At 36.1% G+C, this 26,176-nt stretch overlaps 4 protein-coding genes across 9 annotated transcripts; 3 read left to right on the plus strand and 1 right to left on the minus strand.

Moving 5' to 3' along the window:
• The first annotated feature begins 8,271 nt into the window (after positions 1–8,271).
• Positions 8,272–12,264, plus strand: LOC122297422. Of its 6 annotated transcripts, none has more exons than XM_043107491.1 (4): positions 8,272–9,324; positions 11,157–11,238; positions 11,320–11,539; positions 11,658–12,264. In XM_043107491.1, exon 1 carries the CDS (start codon positions 8,364–8,366, stop codon positions 9,276–9,278), a length of 915 nt encoding a protein of 304 aa, XP_042963425.1. In that variant the 5' UTR covers positions 8,272–8,363; the 3' UTR covers positions 9,279–9,324; positions 11,157–11,238; positions 11,320–11,539; positions 11,658–12,264. The 6 variants fall into 6 exon arrangements, with proteins under 6 accessions (XP_042963425.1, XP_042963439.1, XP_042963433.1 ...); XM_043107505.1 differs by having other exon boundaries at positions 11,157–11,214; XM_043107499.1 differs by having other exon boundaries at positions 11,176–11,238.
• Positions 12,265–13,183: 919 nt separating this feature from the next.
• On the plus strand, positions 13,184–13,675 carry LOC122301619 (protein PELPK2-like). Its single transcript, XM_043113024.1, has one exon. It carries the CDS (start codon positions 13,184–13,186, stop codon positions 13,673–13,675), a length of 492 nt encoding a protein of 163 aa, XP_042968958.1.
• Positions 13,676–16,091: 2,416 nt separating this feature from the next.
• On the plus strand, positions 16,092–16,613 carry LOC122301620 (protein PELPK2-like). Its single transcript, XM_043113025.1, has one exon. The coding sequence runs from the start codon at positions 16,092–16,094 to the stop codon at positions 16,611–16,613; it is 522 nt and encodes a 173-aa protein (XP_042968959.1).
• Positions 16,614–17,052: 439 nt separating this feature from the next.
• On the minus strand, positions 17,053–24,437 carry LOC122297458 (ubiquitin carboxyl-terminal hydrolase 17-like). The gene is made up of 12 exons (XM_043107517.1): positions 23,751–24,437; positions 22,008–22,144; positions 21,121–21,926; positions 20,930–21,018; positions 20,495–20,580; positions 20,241–20,394; positions 20,012–20,126; positions 19,691–19,848; positions 18,849–18,933; positions 18,552–18,761; positions 17,839–17,900; positions 17,053–17,739 (listed from the first exon to the last, which is right to left on the minus strand). Exons 1-12 carry the CDS (start codon positions 24,020–24,022, stop codon positions 17,055–17,057), a joined length of 2,859 nt encoding a protein of 952 aa, XP_042963451.1. The 5' UTR covers positions 24,023–24,437; the 3' UTR covers positions 17,053–17,054.
• Positions 24,438–26,176: the final 1,739 nt, after the last annotated feature.

Here is a 26,176-nt window from a genome sequence, read left to right on the forward strand (position 1 = left end):
TCTTTGGTTGGTCTCATTTTAAAGGCAGTTCTAATGATGTAGTTCTTTACCTTTTTGGCTTCTACTGTTCTTAAAAAAAAAATATATCTCTCAGTTGTCTTGGTAGATGAAAGCGCATCTAATGTGTAATCAATGATTATGGGATTGAACTTAATTACTTGTAATGCATTAATGCTGAGAATAGGGTATGCCATTCTAAGTTTAAAAGTACCATGCATACATGCATGCATACATACATACATATATATATATATATATTATATATGGTTCATGAGGATCATCTGAGTTCTAGCAATATATATATATATAATTTGCACTAACTGCTAGCAAGGACGTTATAGACAATTAATTATGGAAATTAATAGCTAGCAAGGTTAATTAATTACATATATATATATATGTTTGGGATTAGGGTACTCCGATGATCTCATGATTGGCATCTTATTCTTTGGGCCAATCAGTTAATTTTACTTTAGTTGGCCGGACTCATGAGATTCTTATCTATCGTCTTTGCAATATTATATTTATATATATATATATATATATAGCACTGGTGCAGGACACGTGTTGCCTGCCCGAAGGACAGTTGAAGGACCTGGCCTTTGTGGGTGCCACGATAGACATGGCCGTGTTCACTATACATAATATATGTATATATATGCATACATGATGAAGGTGATAATTAATCTTGATCGATGATGAGGATTACATATATATATATATATATAGCTGCCATTGCTAGCTGCTATATATATATATGATCTTAATTCCAAAGATTACTGTTGAAGTGCACGCGTATCATGAGTTGTGTGTTAAGGTGGGTTAGTTGCTTGGATTAAGAGTCCATTAGTATATGCTGTTTAGTAGATGTCATTTTCAGATCATGAGATAAATGCATCTACTTTAACATGTGCAGTACTACAAGTGCATGCATGCACTTATATATTATATAATTCCCAATTTAATATATATTTACCTAAAATAAAATACCTGAGTATTTAATTAATTACCTTGATGCAATATATATATATATATATCAGTCGTAATGCATGCATGAATTAATCTTAATAGTTTTATGGGGTATTAGCACTAGTGGCTAATCTAAGGACTAGAAAATATTATATTTTGAAGTAGTACTCCTTTTGTACTTATGAATCCATCTATATCTAATCTTGATTTGCAATCGCTCTATCTAATCTTTCTCTGATGAGTACCATTCCACTCCTGTTGTTTGTCTATGTGTATTTTGGGCCTGTTTCCTGATGCATTGCAACATGATCTAGCGTCGTCAGCCTCAGATCATCACCCTCTACTGCTACAAACGACCAACAAACAGAAATCTGTCACCTCTTTCAAATTTGAAGAATTATAGATCCATGAACTACTTAATCAGAATATCATTCTAGAAGCCTGGAGTAAACTTTTTCAAGGAAACCTAGCATATATACTATGCCGAAAAATTCAAGCAACAAAAGAAGCCCTCAAACTCTGGGAAAAAAATTATTTTGGTGAATTCAAAATAATATACAAAATCTGGAAGCAGAGTTATTGGAGGTGCAAAGCAAATCCATGAGCGAATTCAACGAGGAAAGAGAAAATTACCTTCAACACAACCTTCACAAGCAAAGAGAATATGAAGAATCACTATGGCACCAAAAGTTAAGGATATCATGGCTTACCTCAACAGACCTCAACACCAAATTCTTCCATTTATCAACGACGATCAGAAGAAGAACAAACTCAATTGACACCATAAAACTAAATCCAGGTAATTGGTTTTCAAATCCAATACTCACAAAGAATGCTTTCATTAATCATTTTCGGTCAATATATACTTCTATAAATCCAAGCTTTCTGGAAACTTTGAAAAATTTATTTGAGAAGCAAATTATTGATCAAGAAAATGAGAACCTTCAAGCAGTGCCAAGTGAGATAGAAATTTTCAGTGCTCTCAAACAAATCTCAAACCATAAAGCACGTGGCCCGGACGGTATGACCGCACTCTTTTACAGACATTACTGAAATATTATAAAAAAAGAGGTGGCCGGAGCAGTACATAATTTTTTCAGGAGTGGTAAATTGCTAAAGCATATTAACCATACCAAGATAGCCCTTATTCCAAAAATTCAAAACCTAAACAATCCGAGCCACTACCTCCCAATTAGTGTCACAAATGTCATCTATAAAATCATTACCAAAATAATGGCCAATTGCTTTAAAGCCACATTAGATGTCATTATTTCTCTTCTACAAACAGCCTTTGTTCCAGGACGCAATATCAAGGAGAACACTATTATTGCTCACAAACTCATCCATCATCTCAAGAAGAAAAAAGGAAAAAAAAAAAAAAAAACCTCAAATGGCAATAAAGCTTGATATGGAGAAAGCCTTTGATTTAGTAGAATGAGATTTTTTATTTTGAGTAATGAAGCAAGTGGGATACAGCTCAAGGTGGATAAATTTGATTAAAGAATGCATTACCACAACAACCTTTTCCATCTTCATTAATGGATCGCCCCGTGGATTCTTCAAAGTACAAAAAGGACTAAGGCAATAAGATCCAATCTCTCATTTCCTCTTCATTCTAGTTAGTGAAGTGTTATCTGGAATTCTTTAAAAGAGGAAGCAAGGAAGAAATTAAATAGAAGGGATAAAAATTAGTAGACACAATACACCAATCTCTCATCTTCTGTTTGCAAACGACATGATCATATTTGTAAAAGCAATCACAGACAGTGCCCAATTAATCTCTGAAAGCCTAGCAAAATTCCAACAATGGTCAGGAGAAAAGATCAATATGCAAAAATCTACCATCTTCATCACAAGGAATGTAAACCTAGTCATAAAGTCAGAAATCCACCAATGGCTTCCATACAAAGACTTCAGAAAAAATGAAATATCTGAGCCTTTCAACGTCTATTGGTAGAAACAAAATAGAAAACTTTCAAGAATTACTAAATAGAGTGGAGAAAAAGCTAGAAGGGTGGAAATTAAAACTACTCTCCCAAGCGGGCCAAGCAATGCTAATCAGAACTGTGGTGAGCACCATCCCCACTTATTTCATGTCTACTTTTTAGCTCCCCAAAATAGTGTGCAAGACATTAGATACGAAAGTTCAAAAATTTATGGTGGGACTTCACAAAAGAAAAGACACATAACTTGACCCTCAAGTCATGAAAATCAATATGTTAACCAAAAATCAACGGGGGTCATGGAATAAGGCAAATGACAAACATAAACCAGGCACTACTCACAAAAACAGGATGAGACATGAGTGAAAGCAAGACTAGTCTTTGGTACAATCTACTAGCTACAAAATATCTCAGCAACTTAGATTTTTGGCAAGCAACACAAAGAAAATCATACTCTTACTTACGGAAATGAATCTTACAAACAAAAGATACACTCAGAAAATGGAGATGTCTACAGATCAACAATAACCTCACGACTAATATTTGGGATACACATTGGATACCAATAGCAGAAAACTTCAAATCAAGACCATTGCAAGATATAAATCAAGCTCACTCAGAGCTTAAAGTCTCAAACATCATCATTGGCAGCCCAAGACGCTGGGACCTAGAGAAAATGCATAATTTATTTGAGCAAGAAAGCATCAACAAAATACAAAAAACTCTACCAATCTTCTCTCAAAATCAAGACAAAATGATCTGGTTTCCATCCAAGAGTGAAAAATTCACTGTCAAATCGACTTATCAAGTGATAGTAGAAGAACAAGAAATGAATCAACAAAATGAAGTCCAAAACCAAAACCTCTTCAAGTCAATCTGAAAGATGAAAATTCATGAAAAACACAAATTATTAATGTGAAAGCTGCTTTGGAACATCCTTCCAACAAAAACTCGAGTGAAAGAAGTTATAACAAGCTCAACTTTAGAAGAATGTTATCTCTGCAATCAAGCTAAAGAATCCACACTTCATCTTTTCGTCAATTGTCCTATAGCGAGAATATTATGGAGTCAAAGGTCATGGCCATTAAACTTAGGAAATTTGCCGATCCACTCAATTTCAGACTAGATAAGAATGATAATCTCTCCCAAGGAAGAACTAGGACTTCAAGACACAGAGATACACCTTTTTCAACTATTTACAGTCATATCTCTAGACTACATGTAGAAGAAACAAAACGACATTGTACACAATCAACTCATTTTCTCACTGGATGAAGCCAAATCTCAACTGAGCCGCATTTATCTCAACTATCAAGAAGCTTGAAAAGGAAAGAAAAAAAAAAAAAAACAAATCCGAAAAATGGAAACCTCCACCCAACAACCACCTCAGCTACTCATTTGATGATGCAGTCAGAGATTCTTTCTCCACAATTTATGTTCTTTACAAAGATCACCATGGCAACATCCTACAAATTCAAACCGAAAAAGTCTCCTCGACAAATCCTCTAATGGCTGAAGCATTGACAACTCTCTTAGCTGCAAAGTTGAAAGCCTCATCTCAACACACTCGAGTAATTTTTGAAGGAGATTCTTAACAGGTTATCTCAGCTATAGAAGATTCCCCATTAGAAGCAAATTGACAAATTTCTCCCATCATAAAAGACATCCAACACTTACTAGCTCTTCATGAACACTGAAAAATATCCAAAATCCATCGAACTGGAAATTGATGTGTGCACTCAGTGGCGCAATGGGTAGCAACCAATCTTGTTTTTGGAAGCATACCCTAGATAGATCTTTTAGTTTTTTTCTATTTGATCCACCTTAAAATTTGTACTCCATAACTTTTCTTATTATATATACTATAAGCTTGATTAGAAAAAAAAAAAAAAAAAAAAAGAAAGAAGAAAATCCATCTTTCTCTGTTTCCATTGGCCTCTTAAATTAATAATCCATATTCAAATTAAACACATACACTTTGCATTCTTAAGGCTATGTTTGTATGTTGATCTCAAATGATTTATAAATAGTACAAAAATAATGAATAATAATAATAATAATAGTATGTGAAATAAATATAGTAGTAGTGAGTTAATCTGATCACTAAGGAAACATAGCCTTTTATTAAGAATTTGATTAGACGTAAGTACTTGGCAACCAAATCTATTAAATCTGAAAATTTCCATGCATGATCAAAGCCCAAAAGGTTTATACTTTGTAACCTTGTTTAATAGCTTTGACAGTAGTTAAGATATTAATTAATCATTATAAGAAAATTACTCAGTTGTGGTCAGTTATTTAATGTGGAAATGATTATTTTCTATCAAAATGAATTTGTTTTTATCGCAAATAATTATTCTCGTCGCATATAATCCATCACAAATGGTCATTTGTTTTTATACTGAATCTAGAAGGTCGAATCTTAGTATGGCGTGTACTAGTCCAAATTGCTAATTTTTTTTTCTATATAATTTAATAGACCAATGTATAATTAGTTTTATAATTTGAGATGTAAAGTGCAAAAATCTAATAGTTTTTATAACCTGATTGTGGTGTCTTTTTAAATGTGGCATTATTCGATTACTAGCTCACGTAATAAATTAAATTAAATAGAGAGAAAGATGTTGAAGATAATAGGATTTTTATAATGTTGAAAATATTTACTTTATTTTATCTCAATGTAATTTTTCTATTAATATGAATCGATGTATGCTTTGTATTCAGTAACAATTGAGAAAGCAAAGACATTACCATCAAAGTCTCTTTTCGGCCTCTTGCTCTCTTCTTTATCTTCTTTTATATTATATTTTATTTTCTATCATGGTATGATCTAGAGCCATTCATGATTAACATCATCGTTCTTTATTTTTTTTCCCTGGCATCTTCTTCAACCACGGTCTCCTAATCCCTTGCTTCCTTGGTCTGATCACCTCTCCCTCCGATCAATATTAATCATCTTATTACTGTTAAGCTTAATTGATTTGATATTATCTTCAACAAAAGAATATAAAGTATTGTAAAGGAAGAAGTATCATGAAGTAATGTTTATGTTTATAATTATTTTAATTTCAATGATATATCAGAATTCATGATCGATCATTTAATGCAAGATTAATAGATGAAATGATTCGACAAAGAGCTAGCAAAAGTACTCCTACTTCAAAAATTATATATATGATAGTGAAAATATATATATAACTTATATATATATATATATATATATATATATATGGTAGGATGCATGTTAGCTAGCCTGGTAGGCTGGTAGGGCATAGATCAGACAAAGCTAGTGTGGGTAAATTCATGAAAGAAGTATAGAAGAATGGGAATATAGTCAAAGTTTTTTAGGTCATGAGCATGCAAGTAGCTAGGATTAATGGGAAAAGCGAATTAGAGATAAGGTTGCTTTTTTCTTTTTGCGTTAAGTTTTTCAATGCACCACACCAACACGTACGGCTTTGGTTATGGTTCTCTTCGGCATTGGTTAATTTAATTAATTGGAAGATCATGATCAATGAATCCAATGATTTTCTTTTGGTTTTGTTTTCTTTAGCTTTTGCTAGCTTCTCCCTCATAATGCGTTTCGCAATCATGTCTTTGCTATTGCTTTGACTTTTATATATATGTGTTTGAAGTCCTCGTCAATATCGTCATGTCAACCCAACAAAATAAAACTTGGAGGAAACACTTTTCTTTCATGGAGCCCAAGTTATCCAAATTAAAGAAGGAATTATGATAGCTAGCTAGCTAGCTCGTTTTAATTCTTAGAGATGAAAGCATTGAAATGTGTTTAGACAAATATAAGTGAAAGGTTAAAGAAATTTCTTGATGATGAGTAGTGTACCATTAATCTGATTATGCAATGTCTTTTACTATAATATCTCGTGTTTAGCATAAGATCGAATGTGGTGAATGATCAGATCGATCTCATATTAATAATACGATCGAGAGAAGAGTTTTTGTTTTTTTATAATAATTTCAAGAGTTTGATTGTAATATCGATTAATCCCTTTTAAGTATTGAAGACAATCTCAATTGTAGGACATTAACAAGCATACATATATGACAATGAAGTGATGCCCAACATATCGATTAATCCCTTTTAAGTACTATTGAAAACAATCTCAATTGTAGGAAATTAACAAGTATGACAATGAAGTGATGTCCATCCGGAGAAAAAGTTTGAGAGAGAGAGAGAGGCTTGCACTCTTAAAAAGCAGAACACGCCGTGCCCTCACCTTCCCAGACACGATGGGAAAGGGTCGTAACTCGTAAGCCCTACAGAATGGACTATTACTGCTTAATTCTCAATCTATGGGATGGGATGGGATCACGGGAGGTGATGTACTAATTTTTTTGGGTCACCCCTCAAGTGCCAGAATACCTAACTCAGATTGCAATGCCACTAAATTAAAAGAGGGAAGAAGGAGATAAAATGCATGAGTTCACAAGTTTTAATGGATTATTAATTAATAGATTACTAAAGGATCTAAGGAAGCATTAAAATGATTAGACTTATAAGTAATAATTAAAGTGCAAATCAAATTAATGCATTATTTTAGCATTTAACTCAATTAAATTTTCTAGTTAATATATATCTTTGATACGTAAGAGAAATACTTTAGGCATAAAGAGATTTTATAAAAATAAATTCACAAATTAATGTAACTTTATGCAGTATGTTAGATTATAAGATTAATATAACATATCATATAAAAATATGTCAATTTATAAATTTATTTTTATAAAATCTCGTTGTGGTTTTGAATTTATCTGGTAATAGCTCTTATGATAGCAAGTTGAAGAGTGATGATGGGCCAAAAGAAGTGGGCCAACTTGGGGGCATCATATCAAAAACTTGGGCCTTCAAAGGGCTTGACAAAAATGGACCGCATGGGTATGTTTTTTTTCAAAGGAGTTAGCTGTCATTTCTTTCCCCGATTCCAATAGTAAGGTCATTGTGCGCATTGCGCACACAATTTAAAAATAAAAATTATTAGATACTGTCCAAATACAAATAACGTGTTACCTATCACAATCTATTATAATATTAAAATTATTTATATAAATATTTTATTTTAATAATATTATATTTTATAATAGATTAATTATTTAATAATTACTAAAAAAAAGACTTGATTTGCACGTCTCCGATACACCTATAGCTAGTCCTTACTCCTTAATATTAAATTACACCTCATCGAAATGACCAAAAACATCTCCTACAGCGTCCCCACCAACCCCAGTTCCCGATCGCAACCGTACACGTCTCTCGTCCATCGGCATTGTAAGGTCCAGATATGAGGAGATACCACTACATTTCTTCGTGGCCATTTTCGTCCACTCATTAAATAATTTAAATCCAGCCATTCCATTGAATTAAAAAGACCATTGCCTCCCTCTTCCCTCGGATCTCTCTCGGTCTCCTCCTCTGCCGGATAAAGAAACCCCATGGAGCGAGCACCAACCCGAACCGAATCCGAATATTTTCTCGGACTATCCGCACACTTCTTGACCCTCCGGAACCTACCCATGTGCCGGCAATACGCCCTCCGAGTCAGAGAATCCGGCACCGACAAACACTCCGTCGCCGAGCAGATCCTCGCCGTCGCCGACGTCCTACTCTCCGCCGAGAACCGCCTTTGTAATAGACATCTTGACTACTTGTCCATCCTCCAAATCCGACGGGCCGACTCCGGGAACCGCCACCTCGTTCAGAGCCAGTACGAGAAGCTCGCGGCTCTCCTTAACCCAAACGTCAACAAGTTCGCTTTCTCCCAGGACGCCATCGGACTCGTCTGGGAAGCTTGGTCCGTGCTCTCCGACCCAGAAAAGAAGGCCCGGTACGAGAAGGAAATCGGCTTGCCGGAAAAGCGCAACGAGCACAAGGAGAAGAAAGGGACCGAGAGCGAGGGTACTGACACATTCTGGACCTTGTGTCCGTACTGTTACTGCATGTACGAGTACGAGAAGAATTACGAGGGATGTTGCCTTAGGTGCCAGAACTGTAGGCGGGCGTTTCATGGGATGGCGGTAAATGCGCCGCCGACGAGTATATTGGTGGAGGAAGGGACTGGGAAGGAGCGTTACCATTGTTGCTGGGCCTATTTCCCTCTGGGGTATAACAAAGGAGCGGCGAACTGTAGGAAGGGGAATGCCGGAATCGATGTGGGAGGGGAGAAGAGGAACGTGAATACTGTGGCTAGGAAAACCAATAATATTATGAGGAGTAGGAGGAATGGCTTGGGAAGAACGAATTCGAACTTGGAATTTGAAGAGGCAAGTGGGAGTGGAAATCGTGAGGGTGGGTTGGAATTCTATGAGGGGGATGATGATGTCTATATTGGTATAGTGGCTACGCCCTGACGCTTGATGATGAGAATTGGAAATGCAGAGGAACTCAACTCAATAGGTTTGTAAAAGTAGTTCCTTTCTTCGTATTCTTGTCTATAGGATTTAGCATGACTTAGCAAGTAGTGCTGGACAGGGGATTTTGTGTGTTAGTTGCCTCTTCAGTTGGAAAATGAAAGGTAAATTACCATCTTATAGTTGCTTTTGAGTAAGATTGCTTTCATTTTTGAGTTCAAAACGAATGCTATAGTTATGATATATGGTTGAAGATGAAAAAGGTGAGGAATTGTGTTGGTAATAGTTTTCAATGATTTGCTTCCTGTTTGTTTACAGTAATTTATTCATGCGGTTGTAAATTATGCGTTACTTTTGAGAATTGGTCTGATCCTGTTGTTGAGCAATGCTTGTAGTGAATGTTGTCGAAGATCTACTCAATGCGTTCAGCAAAAACAAAATTTTCAGACATCGGTCTTCTCTGAACTTCTTTGAAACCTAGAAATTTCTTTTACACCTGTCCCACACCAATCATTTTTCTTTTCCTATTCAGATTCCTGAAAGTACTTGCTTCCATTCCATTTGTTCTTCTCAGTTGTTGAGCTCGTCAATATATTGTAATTGGTTTTGGAAGATGCAGTCTTGGCTATCGGTCATCCACTCTTCTTCTTCAATATAACCGAAAATGTATAGACTACTGGTTTTTTAGTGAGATGGTATTTGTAGCACCAATTTCCTCTCAAAATAAAAACTATTGATGTACACCATAGGAGTTGCTTGTTGTGCCTCTATTCAGGATGTTTTGCACAGAATCCGTATAATTAATAATTTGCTTTCTAATGAACTTTAGAAGCTTGCACTTGGGGTTGAGTTGTAGCACGTACTTTTACTAATCATAGCTTTCGAGTGAGGTGTCATATCTTACAAGTGGGTTAATCATCAAATAAAATAAAAAAACAAGTGGATTGTCCAGCTTCTGTACACTTCCTACTTCATGTATGCTTGCGTTCATTTTTTGCAAAGGTTTCCAACTACCAAGAGCATCGGCTTTCCTGCTATTTGGTCAAAATGCTTAACTAAATCATGTATTTGTGTTAGCTCAAATTATCACTATTCGTCACGTAAAAGACGCTGTTAAAGGCACTATCAAAACTAGATCACATCCTGCCAGCCTTTGAACAAAGCTTTTTTTGGGCTGAATCAAGCAGAGTATTGAATATTGAATGTGGTGTTTATGGTTGGAAAGCAATGGGCCGTGCTTTGAAGATAGAGAACAGTCGTTGAGAGGAATTAGAGGGTTTTTCTTTTGTACCTTATGTCTTTGTGCGAAGGTTATTGTTTTGAATGGGGACAACTTTCATGATCTTCTTTTAGCTTCTACCAGTTCCTAGCAAGTGTTTTTTCTTGTATGCTTCCTGTGTACTTAGGCTATGCCTATTTACTTGACTCAAGAAAACTTCTTATTACTTATATATATATATATATAAAGAGTATTGAATATTGAAGCTTGGTTTGCTTAATAATTTTAATACGAGTCGAATTTGAGCTCATGACTGAGCTATGTTCTACATTCAGTCTGTTCCTTAGATTCTTTTAGCAAGCATAATCTCGAGAATATAGAAAAGGAACCTTGGCTTGTCTTTTTCAATCAGTTGTCTAAAGATTGAAATCTGATTTCAGATTTTTCCTAGAGGAAATATTGGATTATATCAACCATTTTAGATTATATGATCTTATTTTTAATCATAAAATCCACAGGTTTGTTAAATGCCATTTTTTTTATAAGTGTGTTAAATGCCATTGATGAGGTTTAATACCCAATCTCCCTGACTTAATTATAAATATCCTCGTTAAATTTGCTTCAAATGGCATCACGAAAGCAAATATTTTTCTTCATAGTGGAAGGCAAATTCTGTAGGGGCAAATTTGTTCTCACTCCATGGCTCTACAACAACAGGTTGCATTTCTTCTTACTGTTTAGGTGTGCATCATTTCATTTTTAGATTCTTTGATCTACTATTATTTTGCTTCATTTTTAATGTTACACTTACACATGCAACAGTTTCGAAGTTGCAAGTCAGGGACGTGTACATACAAACTAGCATTTCTCGAGGACTTATCTCAACTGATTCCATGGGCAGCAGATCATTCTTCAAACCAAAATCAAAAGTCAGACCAAACAACTCAATGCCAAGAAGCACAGCAAGGCAGAGAGGAGACATAGGAGGCGAATCAATGATCAATACCACACTCTTCACAAGATCCTCCCAAACTTAATCAAAGTAAGAAATACAAACTAATCAGAGAAACAGTACTATTTGCGAATTCACGAACTTTGTTATTTATGTATTTATCTCAACTATGATTCCAAACCATTAACTAATATACATGTGCATGGAGGATTGTGTGTAATTCAAATGAACAGACAACAAGGCAACGGTGCTTGCGGAGATGGTGAGGCAAGTGAGGGGGTTGAGGAAGACGGCCTCAGATTTGGAAGCAGTATGCGATGGTACTAGCAATAAGGACTGCATATTCCCATGCAAGGCAGACAAGCTGAGTTTGGAACACTGATGATGATTGGGAGGCAGTTAAGGTCATGTTCAGCTGCGAGGATAGGCCAGGATTGATGTCAGCCATGGAAAGGGCACTCAGGTCAGTGCAAGGGAGGCTGGTGAGGTCTTAGATGGTGACAGTGGGGGGGAGGACCAAGAGTGTGTTGTGGGTGCAAGGGCTAAGTGGTGGCAATGCTGAAGGGATTGTAAAGCTAAGGAGAGCTTTGAAGTGAGATCATAGACAGGCCCATCTTGCCAGGGATCGCGAAGAAGCGACAGCTCGCTCAATGAAAACCTTCAGTTAATGCATGAATTCCATAGCTCTAGATACATCATAAGATGGGTGGTTTAAAAAACTGATGGTTTCTCCAGTTCAGATGTTTCTTGTTTTATTTTCATTTTCATTTTCAGTTTAGTAATTCTATCTGAATCCTGATAATGTTGATTGGTAATGCCTCTAGACTATATTACTAATTCCGTTATTTAGTCATTAACTGTGGGCTAAACCCCGAGGCACCAAGATTTCCCATCGCTTGCAATGAGTTACCCCTCCCCTAGCTTACCCTTTGACTTCAAGTGTTTCCTGTTAATAGGGGGGATTGTTGGGTTAGCCCATGAATTTGAGACTTCGTACTTCCTCCCACTACAACATCCCGCTGCAAAAGAATTGAGTATGCTAATTTACCGCTTATCCACCTATCCAAAAAATGGTATATATCATAGTGTTGGATGAAATGTAAGATGGGCTCTAATGTGAAGATAGATTTTCATTCCCTAGAAGGCTGAAAGTGTAATAGTAAATTGGTCATGGTATCGCAAAGGGCTTGGCTTTAGGTTTGATCCTCGAGAAAAATTATTATGATGCAAAGTAGGGTGTTTAGATTGGCTTAAATGCTAGTTTAGTTGTTTAAGAAAGAAGAAAATCGATCAGATTGTCAATTTTCATCAGGTTAAACGTGCTGGCCTGGCCTGCTGATACCAATCACTGCTTGCATGTAGATTTTCCCGATTGTGCTATAACTTGAAAGAATTGATTGGTAAAATTGTGAGAGGTAGTGATTCGGCAAAATGCCCACAAGTGGGGAGGTGGGTTTGAATTTAGAGGCTTCCAAATCTTGTTGAGGAAGTGATCTAACTTGAATTTCTTCTACAAGTCCCCAACTACATATCATCAAACACTTGGAACCCTGCAACAATCCACGCTTTAAATACCAATCAGGATTTGTCCTGCCTTCAACTCAAAACAGAACTAGAAGTTCCCAATATATTGAGAAAGAACTAGCTCTCTCTCTCTCTCTCTCTCTCTCTCTCTCTCTCTCTCTCTCTCTCTCTCTCTCTCTCTCTCTCTCTCTCTCTCTCTGTGTGCAAACAATGGCTGGTTCCAAGCATTGTTTCACATTGTCTTTGGTTCTACTAATTTCATTGTCAAGCATTGATATGAGCTCGGCAGCTCAGCACCTTTTGGATACACCGGCAGCTCCACCGCCAGCATTGACCCCGCCTACAATTCCATCTCTTCCCAAGGCTACATTGCCTCCTTTGCCCTCTGTGCCACCACTGCCTAAAACCACTTTGCCACCACTGCCTAGCACCCCCTTCCCATCTCAACCAACACTGCCAAAAGCCGCATTGCCACCATTGCCTACGACACCGTTGCCAACTCTCCCAACTCAGCCCACACTGCCACCATTGCCAACCTTACCAAAGCCAAGTTCACCAACAGTTCCCAAGGTGACTCTACCTCCTCTGCCTGCCACTCCATTGCCCACCATCCCAACTAGAATCCCATCTATTCCTACCATCCCAACGATGATTCCAACAATTCCGACACTTCCTTTCCTCTCCCCGCCACCATCAAATTGAACTAGCAGTCATTGAAACTCCATGGGGCCATTCAACTTCTCCTACTGATCTGGTTGTTGGATGGTCTTCGCCTGCACCACTGTTTGAAGCATTTCTTGAGTGTGTCGGAGCCTGCCTTTACTCCATATATACGTTTTTTCTTTATAGACTATAGTGGATTTTTATAATATTTGTTTGTATGTGTCATTGTAGAGTGATTAATTTCTCATTTTAATCACTCAGTTGTTATTATCATTTTTTATGTTTTATCCTTGCGAATATGATTTCTTATTTATTTAATGATGAGTCTCGATATTATACTGACTACTAGCGAGTCTTACTTTCAATAGTACTAAAAGAAACAAAGGAAAAGAACAAGAACAAAAAATGAAGGAAAGATTATCATGTGCTGCCTTAGATCACTCAAACTAGAATAATCTCGAGGGCTGCAAAATCTTCCATCCATGCAATGTCAGCCCATCAATATAAAGATGATGATGATGACACGAAGATAATGCCAACACTGATTCTTTGAAACAACTTGACAAACGCAAATAGTAGTTGCTTTTTGGAAAATAATAATGTTCTACTTTAAAGAACTGTTGATTCTCTATAGAGAAATGATTGAAATATGCCTGGGTTAATGTCTTGATTTGCACAACAGACCGGAAGGGAGGAAAGAATCATCCCCGGTGCACGATGATGATTCGGGCTTTGATACGGTGTTCTTTGCATTCATCTATAAAATACTTAATAAATAAATAAATAAATAAATAAAAGTAAATAAAGAGAGACGCATGAATTTACGTGGTTTGGCATAATGCCTATGTCCACAAGTTGTTTGGAGGCGAAATTTATTATAATGGGTGATTTTACAATCTCTCATGGTCTCACATGTCGCTCAATACAATGGAGAAATTTAGCTAGTTTAGGCATAGAGCAGATGTACGTAGAGAGCTTATAGAGAACCCCCTTATTTGTAAAGATCTCCTTCTTTTATAGAGATCTATTTTCTTCCTTGAAGTGATAGAGTCCAACTTGCCTTGTAAAGCATTTTTCTTTTAAGAATCTAAGCCAACTTCTTCTAATTTATCTCTTCCTTACCTTATCTCTTTCTTGCCTTATGTCTTGGCTTTATCTCTTCCCTTATATTAGTAATAAGTTTCCAAAAGGTCAAACCCAGTCAATTTAGTCCCTAACAGCCTGTAATTGATGAATATGATTAAGTTGTACATTAAAATCTTGATGAACTAGACAAAGATTTGTAAGTGGATTCCAAGTGAAAGATGAAGCTTGTTCATTATAGAACACCATCTTTAGGCCATAAGGTTTTAAAATGTCTGCAATTAACCAATTAAAAGACTGGCCTACCACTCGGAATTGATGGGTTAGCGGATGAATTTGAGATTGCCTCCTATATAGCATTCAGCATGCCCTTTGGCTTCAGAGTAAATTGTCGCAGATTTACTTGGTAAGATTGACATTTTTCTTTGCATTTAATGTCAATACAGCAAATTGAGAGGTTTACCGGTGAATTTGAGATTCCCTCCCACCACAACATGAATATTGTGAAACCAAAAAGAAAAATCAGAATATTTACCCCCTCATTGTAAAATCACCATTTATCCTAAAAACAAATAGGAAATGATGAATTTAATTATTTGAATTATATTCTCTAATACTCCCCTGAAAATCATGAGGACCCACTTATTAAGAAATGAATTTGATATTTTAATATGGAGAGAGTAAAATCAGAGTTTGAACTCGTAACCAATATATCATGTCCCAAAACTTAGACTGGTAAGAAAAGATGAATTTTAATCATATGAGTTATATCCTCTAATGACCTACAAAAATGAAAAATTTTCTCGTTAAGTTTGATGTCAATATTAGATGGGCTCCATTCTTGAAAAACAGTTAGGATGGAACCTAGACAGTCTAGATTGGCTTCATACCAGTTCAGTTTAGGGAAAAAAGTGTATATCGCATCAGCCAGTCAATTCAATTCTCGTAAGGTGGAATAGCTGATGGAATGTTGATTTTATTTACCATGTACTATAATTTGGAGGCATTGATCACCATAATCGTATAGAAATTTTACTTAATGGAATTGTCAAATTTTGAGAGATAATGAGTCATTAAGTTTCAATGTTTGTTTCCATAGCACATTGCCTCTGTTAAGCAATCCCAAAGTAAATAGGTAGGTTAGAATTTTGCCTGCTTCCCAAGTCTTGTTGAGAAGGTGAACAAACTAGAAATTTTCCAACACTTTCCCCAACTACATCTCATCAAACACTTGGAAATTGGAACCCTTCAACATTCCCCCCTATATATACCAATTTGGACTTGCCTGCATTCAACTCAAATCACAGATAGAAGTTGTTCCCTTTTTATTGATATAGGGCTAGCTCTCTCCTATCCCTACGAACAACAAACAATGTCTTGTTCTAAGCATTGTTTCATATTGTCTTTGATTGTGGCCTTGTCTTTGTCGAGCATCAATGTGTGCTTGGCAACTCGACGCCTTGTGGACACACCGGCAGTTCCACCCCCGGCATTGACCCTGCCTACAATTCCATCTCTTCCCAAGGCTACACTGCCTCCTTTGCCCTTTCAGCCAACACTGCCAAAAACCACGTTGCCACCGTTGCCATCCTCTCCTTTGCCAACACTTCCAACTCAACCTACTCTGCCAAAACCCACACTGCCACCACTTCCCAGCACCCAATTTCCCTCTCAGCCAACACTGCCTAAAGCCACATTGCCTCCATTGCCAACTCTGCCAAGCACCCAAGTCCCCACCTTACCAAACCCAACTTTGCCATCAGTCCCCAAGGTAACTCTACCTCCTCTGCCAGCCACTCCATTGCCCACCATCCCAACAACAGTCCCATCTATTCCTACCATTCCAACAACGATCCCAGCAATTCCTTTCATCTCCCCACCACCATCAAATTGAATTAGTAGTCAGCTAAACTCCTTGGGGCCATTCATTTTCTCCTATTGATATGATTGTTGGATGGCTCTGTATCTGGATTCTGCACCACCATTTGAAGCATTTGTTGGAGCCTGTCTTGGCTCTACGTTCTACATTCTAGCGCTTGCATGTTTTGTGTGGTTTTATATGATTTATTTACATGTATAAATTATAATTGTAGTCATTCTTTACATAATTTCAGCGCCACTCGTTCGGATTGTTTTTGTTATTGTAATATTTATCCTTGCAAATATATATTTGTTTTCTACTATTACATTCAAGAAACTCGGACACAAATTATATTTTTATTTTCTTAGTAATTGCTTAGCATTTCTTCAAAAAATATTGATTATTGATTTGTTTTCTTTTCTTTTCTTTTCTTTTTAATAGCATAAATACCAATGCCTACTTTCAACTCAAATCTCAAGAAAACGTTTGAGCTGATCTATTACCACCTATTCTTCTTAATGTTACACCAGAATTTACAGCAAAATGGTTAGCTAAGCCAGATTGCTCCAAGTCCGTGCCTCTACAAGCACCACTACTACTACCAAACTGGCTGCTAGACTTTCTAAACTGTCTAGATGTGTTAGGATACAAAATTGCAGGGTTGCCATTCCCATCCAAATCCTCTCCCCAGTCGTTCCCTCGTCGGGATGCTAGCCTCGAAACATTTTTGTTCATTTCTGAATCTACATCTAAGTTCCCATAGGAGGATGATGGAACCGATTCCGATGAAAGCCCATAATGGTTGTTGTACCAATGGGGTCCCATTTCACCGAATATATAATCAGACAAGTCTCCTGTGCTTGCCGAGTCCTTGGTGCTTGCAGTGCTGCAAGAACTCGCATCTGAGCTGCTGAATAGGGAAGAACTCTCACTCAATGAATCCACTGCTCGAAGTCTTTGCATTGAATGAAATCTCCAATCATTTGGATGGAACGATTGATTATTATATCTTCCAAGCTTCTGCTGTGCGGCCACAGAATTAGACTGTGTCTTGGATGTAGTAAGGCTGGAAGGAACAGCTTCAAAGTTCCTTTTCTTTGACTGTCCACCATGAGACACCCCATTGTTCCTTATGAAAGCTGGGGCTCGTGGAGAGTGCCTAGTAACATAAGATAGTGTCATTTAGAAAAGCTGTGATTATTCCAAAACGTAACTCTATGATTCTGAATATGTAGGCTCAGTTACACGGCAACGGTACCTGGCATATAGGAGCATGTACGCCCCCTCCAGCAAGACCCTCTCCAATTCTACAGGTTCTACCTGCATATAAAATGCGTGCTGCCAATCAGCTCCAAAATCAGAGAACATAACTTAAGCCAAATACTCTAGATAAGCAAGTAACGCTGGGTTTACTTATAAAAAGGATAAGCAAGTAAACACGAACTTCTATTTATCTGGCATTAGACTACATACTTTCGCAACACTCCCACAAATACACCACCCAAGAGACTATTTCTTAGGAAGTTTCATCCAAAGGAATGACGTGCAAGGTGACAAACAAAGTACATAAATGTATCATTGAATAAACATAAGCAACGAAGGTTTTACTTCAGAACACGGTAATAAATTTGTCTCTTCATCTAAGATGCAAGAAGATTTTGGCCCTTCTTCTTTCTTTCTTTCTTTCTTTCTTTAATAAGAAAATATTTTGGCAGTTCATATGCACAATGTTCTGATAACCAGTCAAAGGTTCAATAAAACTTGAAGAACCCGGCTTTCCAAGCCAGAAAGTAGAAAAGGGGTTTCTTAAATAAAGCTTATAATAAACAAGAGCGAGCTTATTGTTTTTGGCAAGTGAGATAACAAAAAGAAAGGAAGGAAACGGAGTGTATATATAAAAATAAATAAATAAATAACCAGGAAACCAACTTGATAATATTTGTACAGCTTAAAAGTACACAAACAACTTACTGTGCTATCATCTATCCTGAACCACTCCCCATTATTCTTCACATAACACACGTAGTGACCAGAAAACGCAGCATTCATGATATCCAAATGAACGACCACTGCATAGAGACTGTATAAAGAAGATTTTTCATTCGTTCCATTTATATAGGGGGACATGTCGAGAACCTCAGGAAACCGAATGGATTTGTTTAGCTTCTCGAGGTTACCAGACTGCAAGGGATTGAAGAAAAAGCATTAGGATTTGTTTTTGAAGGATGAATCACAGTAACAAATCAATTTTAATTTTAACAAACTTACCCGAAATCGCTTCAACACAATCGTCAAAATATTTGGCAACTCCAATATTGTCAACTTCTTTTTTGCCTTCTCATAACACTTGCACCTAGATAAAAACAAGTGCAAAAAGTGTGCAATAAAAATTAAAAAAATAATAATACCCAGAAAAAAGCTATGCAAATCTCAACCAAAAATAAAAAGATGGCTCGAATCACCAACACAACTCAAAGCTTCAAAGCTTCATTCTTTACAACTCCTAATAAAAAGTCAAAAGTTTAGAATACATGAGAATGCAGAAACAGTAACCAGTGAGTTTCGCTTATAGATTGTTTCAGTAGTTATTGGTCTCGAATTCAAAAAATGCTAAGATGGTCTTGCAGTGCAATTAAGAAAAATTAAATTTAAAAAAAAAACACTCAAAAAGTTCTGGTAAAATGTCCACTATCGATATTCAACCAACATCCATCTAACAGAGCCTCATCCAAGCTATTACTGCTTCACAATATAAATCCTACTCAAACCAATCTTCAACACCTGTGCACAAGCTGAAAGTAGAAAGTGAGATGGACAAGATGAATGAACACAACCTATAAAAGCTTAAAACTTACCTTATTAACAAAGACTCAAACAAAAATATTGGACACAAACACAAAATTACGTGTCTAACTATCTCGCACACCAAAAAAAAAACCTTCATTGTGCCAAGAATAATCGTGAAAAGAAAAATGAAAAATACTGAAGTTGTGTTACAAGAATAATCGGTATACAAGATATACTTAGCAGAAGGCAATACTGAAGTTGTCTTGTTTAAAAGAAAAATGAGTTTACTGAGCACATGTTACAAATGCGCAAATGAGTCCAACCTGTTGCAATAGTACTTGTTATCTCGGTCCAACATCTCAGTAGCTGTAAATTGTGCGAGAGCCTCTTCAAGAGTTCCAATGTCCCCATCTATCTCAACAGTAAGATCCATCATCTGCTCACACCGGACAGATTTGCCAAGGCACTTCATGCATTTTATCTGAAAACACCAACCATGGCAGTCCAAAACAGATAATTATTACCAACACAGAAAGTAAAGTTGGTGATGGAAGTCTTCTTTCATCTCTTGGCAGCGAAAAAACTTGTCCTTTAGCAAGAGAAAAAAAAAAATTACTCAAGTATCATCAAAAATAAAGAACCACCTTAGAACGAAGGTAACCCCCAAAAGTCAGGCCTACTAGAGTTGTTTCTTCTGCCATTGGACCCATACTCCCAGCTTCCTTGAGGCAAACAGATTGCATTGTATCAACAGCATACCTGCCATCTTACTAACTGATCATGTGATACACATGAGGGGCAGAAAAGGAAAGAAGATAAAAACTTGGATGAAAATTTACAAGTCCAGCAGGTTAAGTTTTTCAGATAGCTCACCTCAAAAATTCATGGGCATCTTCTTCCCTCCCATGACCAAGATTACTTCCAATTTTAGATAGTACCCCAATGGGAGACAAAGGAGAATAGCCTTCCTTTGCCTTCTGAATTAGACATTCAAACTCACAGATAAAACACCACCCCTTCTTTCGGCCTGGGACAGATGACAAACATTGTAAAATGAAGTCATCAAGCACACTGTACAAATAATTGAGCAAGACATAATTCCACACAAATCGCGAAAAGAAACTTGCATGATTTAGAATGATGCCCATGAAGAAGATATGTAGTAAGAGGCCGAGTAAATGCGAGGCACTGGAGCACAGCATTAGCATAACAGCTGCAGAAATTCAAATGAACAGTTCATTATATTAGCAAAAATAAATATGACAAATAAATACGCATTCAAACTAAAAAAGATTGTGGGAGAGAGAAGGAAAGGATGTTTCAGTGTTCATATCACATAATAAATAAAGTAGAAATCAGAGCATCAAATTCCAGCAATGAGATGTCATATACCAATAGCTACTGACAGAAGTGCAAGACTTTATGCCCAACCTCATAAAAAGACATAGCCTCTCAACATTTTTTTACTTGAGTATTGGTAAATAACAGCACGGCAGCTTACAATTTAGCATTCGTCAATATTATATATTCATTAGGTCAGAAGCTGAAAGAAATCTTCATACCTGTTCCCACAATTTGTAAGGCCAAATGGACACAGTTCCACCTTATCGTAACAGTAAAGTTTCATGAACATTTCGTATGGAAAGACTATCTGTCAAAACAGAAAAGTTTTGGGAACAAGAATTAGTACCAAGATCATTACAATGAGAATAATGAAGTTATTAAGAATAAACTCTAATATCTTGCCAAAGACCTTGCAATTGTACTTTCCAGCAATATCATTCCCAAGACCTGAGAGTTTGTGCTTTGACTCTTTTGAAGCCCTAAACTGCTGTACAACTTTCTGCACTGAAATTTTCAAGCCATTATGAACATCTTGTGGCAAGCTTGGGGTGCTACCAACTTTCGCAGGAAAGACATGATAATCATCAAGTTTTCCTGACTTGGAATTGGAAAGGGGATGCCTTCCAGGGGCTGAAGATGGATGATCACCAGATGCTTTAGAAGACAGAGACCTGACTTCTTTACACTTAAATAACTCGGTATCTTCTATCCCATCATCACCTACAGAATCTGACCCCAAACAGCTCAAGGATGGCGGGCACCTAAACTTTGAGGCATCTGCAACTGACTTTCCTGCAAAAGCAGATCCTCTGGGGAGCTTGATATTGCTCAGATTTTTTGGCTTTGCATCATTGGTTACAAGTGGCTTGGGCTTAGAGAATTGTGATTTGAAGTCAACTTTTTCATCAATACGACCAGATTTCATCTTAGTTGGCTTACTTGCCCAAGAAATACCATCAACAAAATTTTTCTTATTAGTAGACTCTGTGGGTAGCAATGTAGTTAGCTCCATTTCATTAAAGCTAGAGTTTGCAGTAAGCATATCAGGGGCAACATCATCAGAAAGGCATTTCTCTGATCTGTCAATTGTGCCAGACCCAATCGACTGATTGGAAGAAATATCATCATATGATTCACTTCCAACACGAGATAGGGAGAAACCTGCAGATGATGAGGCACAAGAAGATGCGAAACTAGCATGTAGTCCTTTCGTATCTGCACAAAGGCAGATGAAATTATCATCAGTAAAGATTTAGCAAAAAAGTTCAGATTATCCTACTACCCCAAAATTATTACCATATAATTCAGACCGTTTTGCTGGTATTGCGTTCTCACTGAAGTCACTTCTATCTTGAAACTCCATGGTACCAATTTGACGACAACATTCATCTCTATGACCATGTCTCCAGTGCATAATCTGGCACTTGCCAGAACTAAAATTTATAAAAGGAAAAAAAAAAAAAAAAAAAAAAAAAAAAAAACATGGTTAATAACCGTTATACCTATCCAACCCCATAACACGGGAATGTACTTTTTTGTAGAAAAAACTAAGGATAAATTTAATAAAATGTTCTTCATAAAGGAATTTTATCAGAGATAATCGCCTCAGTTTCAACATCTAATCAATAAGTTTCAGAGTGTGCAGTGTAATGCTAACAAATCTCAGAAGAATAGAAATCCACAGAGCAGGTTAGATTACATTGAATGATCCATGCTAACTGCCACAACATTTCTAAGATTGAATCAAAGAAAATTTTCCAATATATATAATGGTCATATGTGTATTTGGGCATGTACGTGCCTGACAAGTCAAACGGGGTACCATTAAATATAGACCGCTTACCAGAAAACCAATCTCCCTCCTCTTGGGGAAAAAAAGAAAAAACGAAAAAAGGAATGTGTAAATATAGTTTTCCCCGAAATAAACTATCGCCTTATTCTCACTTAAAACCATAAACTTTGATTTAGAACAACTTAAACCCCATTTTAAAGTTTTGGTGTCAGTCATCCTCCCCCCCACCTTTCACACCCATTACTTTATTAAGGGGTAATTTTGGGATTTTTTAAATTTGTGTTTTATTTTTTTAATTTTAAGTCCATTTTATGGGTGGATTTAAATAAGTGAAAATAGTTGTTTAGGGCCTAGAATTAAAGAGTAACAAAGCCAAATCCATGTATTATGAGGTTAACCCAAAAAAATTCAAGAAGAGTGATGTATGGGAGCAACTACAAGGTAAAGATGCTGAATAGGAACTTATGAGAGAAAAATGAGTAGGAAAAAAGCGGGGAAACCAGGCTATAATATGCCTCCTTCGTTTCAGAGGTTGCTCAAAATTCCTGTTTTTGGTCCCCTTTTCAGATGATTGGTGAATCACTATATCATCATTTACCAAATTTTCTACTTGTTAATTTCACTTGATTCATATGTGTCTATATTTTTAAATCCACGCAATAGAATTGGCTTATTTTTAAATGCCTTTAATTAATTTTTAACCCGTGCTATCCTAGTAATGGCCAACCTCTACAATTTTATATGAATATTCCTAGGCTTTTCTTATCACAACTTTTTTGCAGATAATTTAGTGGGTTTTTGACCGTTCACCCATCTGAAAGGTCAAACAAATGGAAATGTTTTTGCCAAGCAAGTAAGAGCCGGAAATGAGTGATCGAAGGTCCTAAGTGTAATCCAATCACACGTCCGCCTATCAACTTTACTTAGTAAATCTTCCCTCACTCCAAATAAAGAAACTGTTGGTCAAATAATACAGGAGGTCAGATTCTGACGTTAGTAACGAAATTTTCAAATCAAATCAAACCCCCTAGGTAACAAATTGGAAGCGTTGTGACTTCTGGATACTTGCTACAAACAAACATAAAAATTCAATGTATGGATTCTAAGGCCCCCAGAAACCAATTCAGTGAACCACTTCAAGGTTCAACAAAATACACAAGTAAAGTAGTAACCGTACAATTACAAGTATATAGTTTAATATTGCCGAAAAAATTAACGTGGGCAGGAAAAATTTTGAAAGTACGAACCAGTATCTAACTGTTTTGCACCGAGAGCACCGCATAGTGGTGTCGCTATAGCAGACAGCACACTGGTAGCGACGCACCACCGGCATAGAAGTGTACTCAACAGTGGCTTCGACCTCGGCCAGGGCGGCCTCCTCGGAGGCCATAGCTGCCAGCCTCATGATCTCCTCCTTCTTCGCCGCCGCATCCTTCGACTTGTGACGAATAACGAGGCAAACAAAACAAATCAGAAAGAAAAGGACGGTCTGAAACCCTAAGATTCCGGGAACCAGCATTAGCTTTAACCAGCACCGAGGATCAATCCAGAACAGAGAAACCCTAGGATCGAGAGTTTGCTATACATAGATTTGGTAGTGGTGCCGGCTGCGGTGGTGTGGCTGTGGTAAACGGAGTGGTGCGTGGAGGACAAAAACGGAATTTGAGGTTATGGAGGTCGTCGTGACGATAAGCATCTGCTGGATGTTATTGGAAGATATTTCGGACAAAAAGGGTCAGGAAGAGAGAGATAGAGAGAGAGCGGGGGGGTATGGGGAATGAAATGCCGTTTTGTCGTGTGATTCACTCTCTCTCTCTCACTCTTTATGGTAAGGTGATCTGTACTGTGTGCACATGCAGAAGAGGCAGGCATGTCCTTTGGCTTTGATCTTTGTGTTTCCTCGTTCTCTCGATTATTAATGTCGGTTCACCCCTGTGACTTGGGTTTGGTGCACATTTGCCAATGTTTTCTTTTTCTTTTTCTTTTTCTTTTTCTGAGCGTCGAGTTCAGACGCCCTTTTCATTTGAATGAGTTCAGACTTGACGAGTTTTCGGGTTTCTAACTCTTACGACGCATATTGAGATTAGGAGGATTAATACCATTTAAAAGTTCTAAACATATATAAGTTTTTTTTAATTTTTTTAAAAAATTATGGATTCCATAAAGAAAAATTAGATTTTTCACTTTTTCTTATAATAAATCTATTTTTTATATACGAGATTTGTATATTTTAAAATTATATATATTATTTCTCATTGAAATTTTTTAATAGAGATTGCTACAGCTACAACTACCAAGAGTGGCTACTGAATGTGTAAATTTTTTATTTTTTTTTAAATATTTTTAAAATCATTTTAAATATTTTTAAAAAAAATTATAAATTTATTAAAAAATACTTTTTTAGTCATTAAAAATAAAAAAATCAAACCAGTAAAATCTCTCGGTACATTTTGTCGGTGGGTTAAGCATTTTCCATTGAGCATTTATGTTGTTTGATGAGTTTATTTAAAAAATTATCTAACTCTCATTCTAGACCATAAAATTGAAATAAAAACTTTATAATAAAAGAGTTTTGTTACGTATAAATAAAGTTGCATATTAATTTATATATTTAATATTAATTCTTTCGTATTTAAAATTTAAATTAGTATTATTTTTAATAAAATTTACTATTTGATCAATCACATTAAATTAGTACACGTATTAGTATACAATTATACTTGTAATTAGATTTTTCTATAATAAAAAAGATTTTTCTTTTATCATGAAGTCTATCATCTCAATAATTCCAGTTAACGTGCCTAGTCATCTTTATAATAGTTTTTAATCTAAATTATTGACGTAAAGTAATTTAGAATGTGCTACATCTACCGATATAGTACAAGGATGATAAAATAGGAATAGAAGGTAGCTTGCTCCTCTGAAAATAATGGATTGGTATTGTCCTTAGAGATGAGATGGATAACGTCATAATGTCAATGATAATATTAAAAAATAATATTTTATTTAATTTTTAATTTTTATTTAAAATTATTTTATCTCATTTCATTATTTAAATATCTTCTGTATCAGTTTGGTGGTATTGAAAATTATGGATTGGTGATTTCCTTTAAAATGAGATGAATAATGTGATGATGGCAATGAATAAGCTTGGGAATGAGGTTAAATGATGATTAGGATATTGAAGCTTTTGACAACTAAAGGAGTTGTCACATAAGAGTAAATGCAACGAAATAATTATTGAATGTCTTGATTTGATTGAGACTATAGAGTTTTGCATGTTATGATGTTTTAGTAACATGCTTTGGGTAAATATAGGTAACAAAACCAAACTCATAAGATACCTAAACATGCCAAATCTCATTAGATTATAACATTAATGGTTGAGTCTATGCTTTGCTTTACTTTTCTGTAATATAACTTAGAGGTCTTATTCATAAGAGAAGTGTTACGTGCATAAAAAATTATATAAAAGTAAATTCATAAACAGACGTCTAATCTGTTAAATCTATTTTATAATAAAATATTTTTACAGATTGATGTAGTTTGATAATTTGTCTGACAGCAGCAAGCTACTTAATGCATGTGTGAATTTATTTTTATATAATTTTTTTATAGTTAAAATATTTACATTTGTTTCAAGGGAGACTTTTTAAAAAAATAAAAAAATAAA

Source organism: Carya illinoinensis, chromosome 2, assembly GCF_018687715.1.
Source record: "Carya illinoinensis cultivar Pawnee chromosome 2, C.illinoinensisPawnee_v1, whole genome shotgun sequence".
In the NCBI taxonomy this organism is placed as follows: domain Eukaryota; kingdom Viridiplantae; phylum Streptophyta; class Magnoliopsida; order Fagales; family Juglandaceae; genus Carya; species Carya illinoinensis.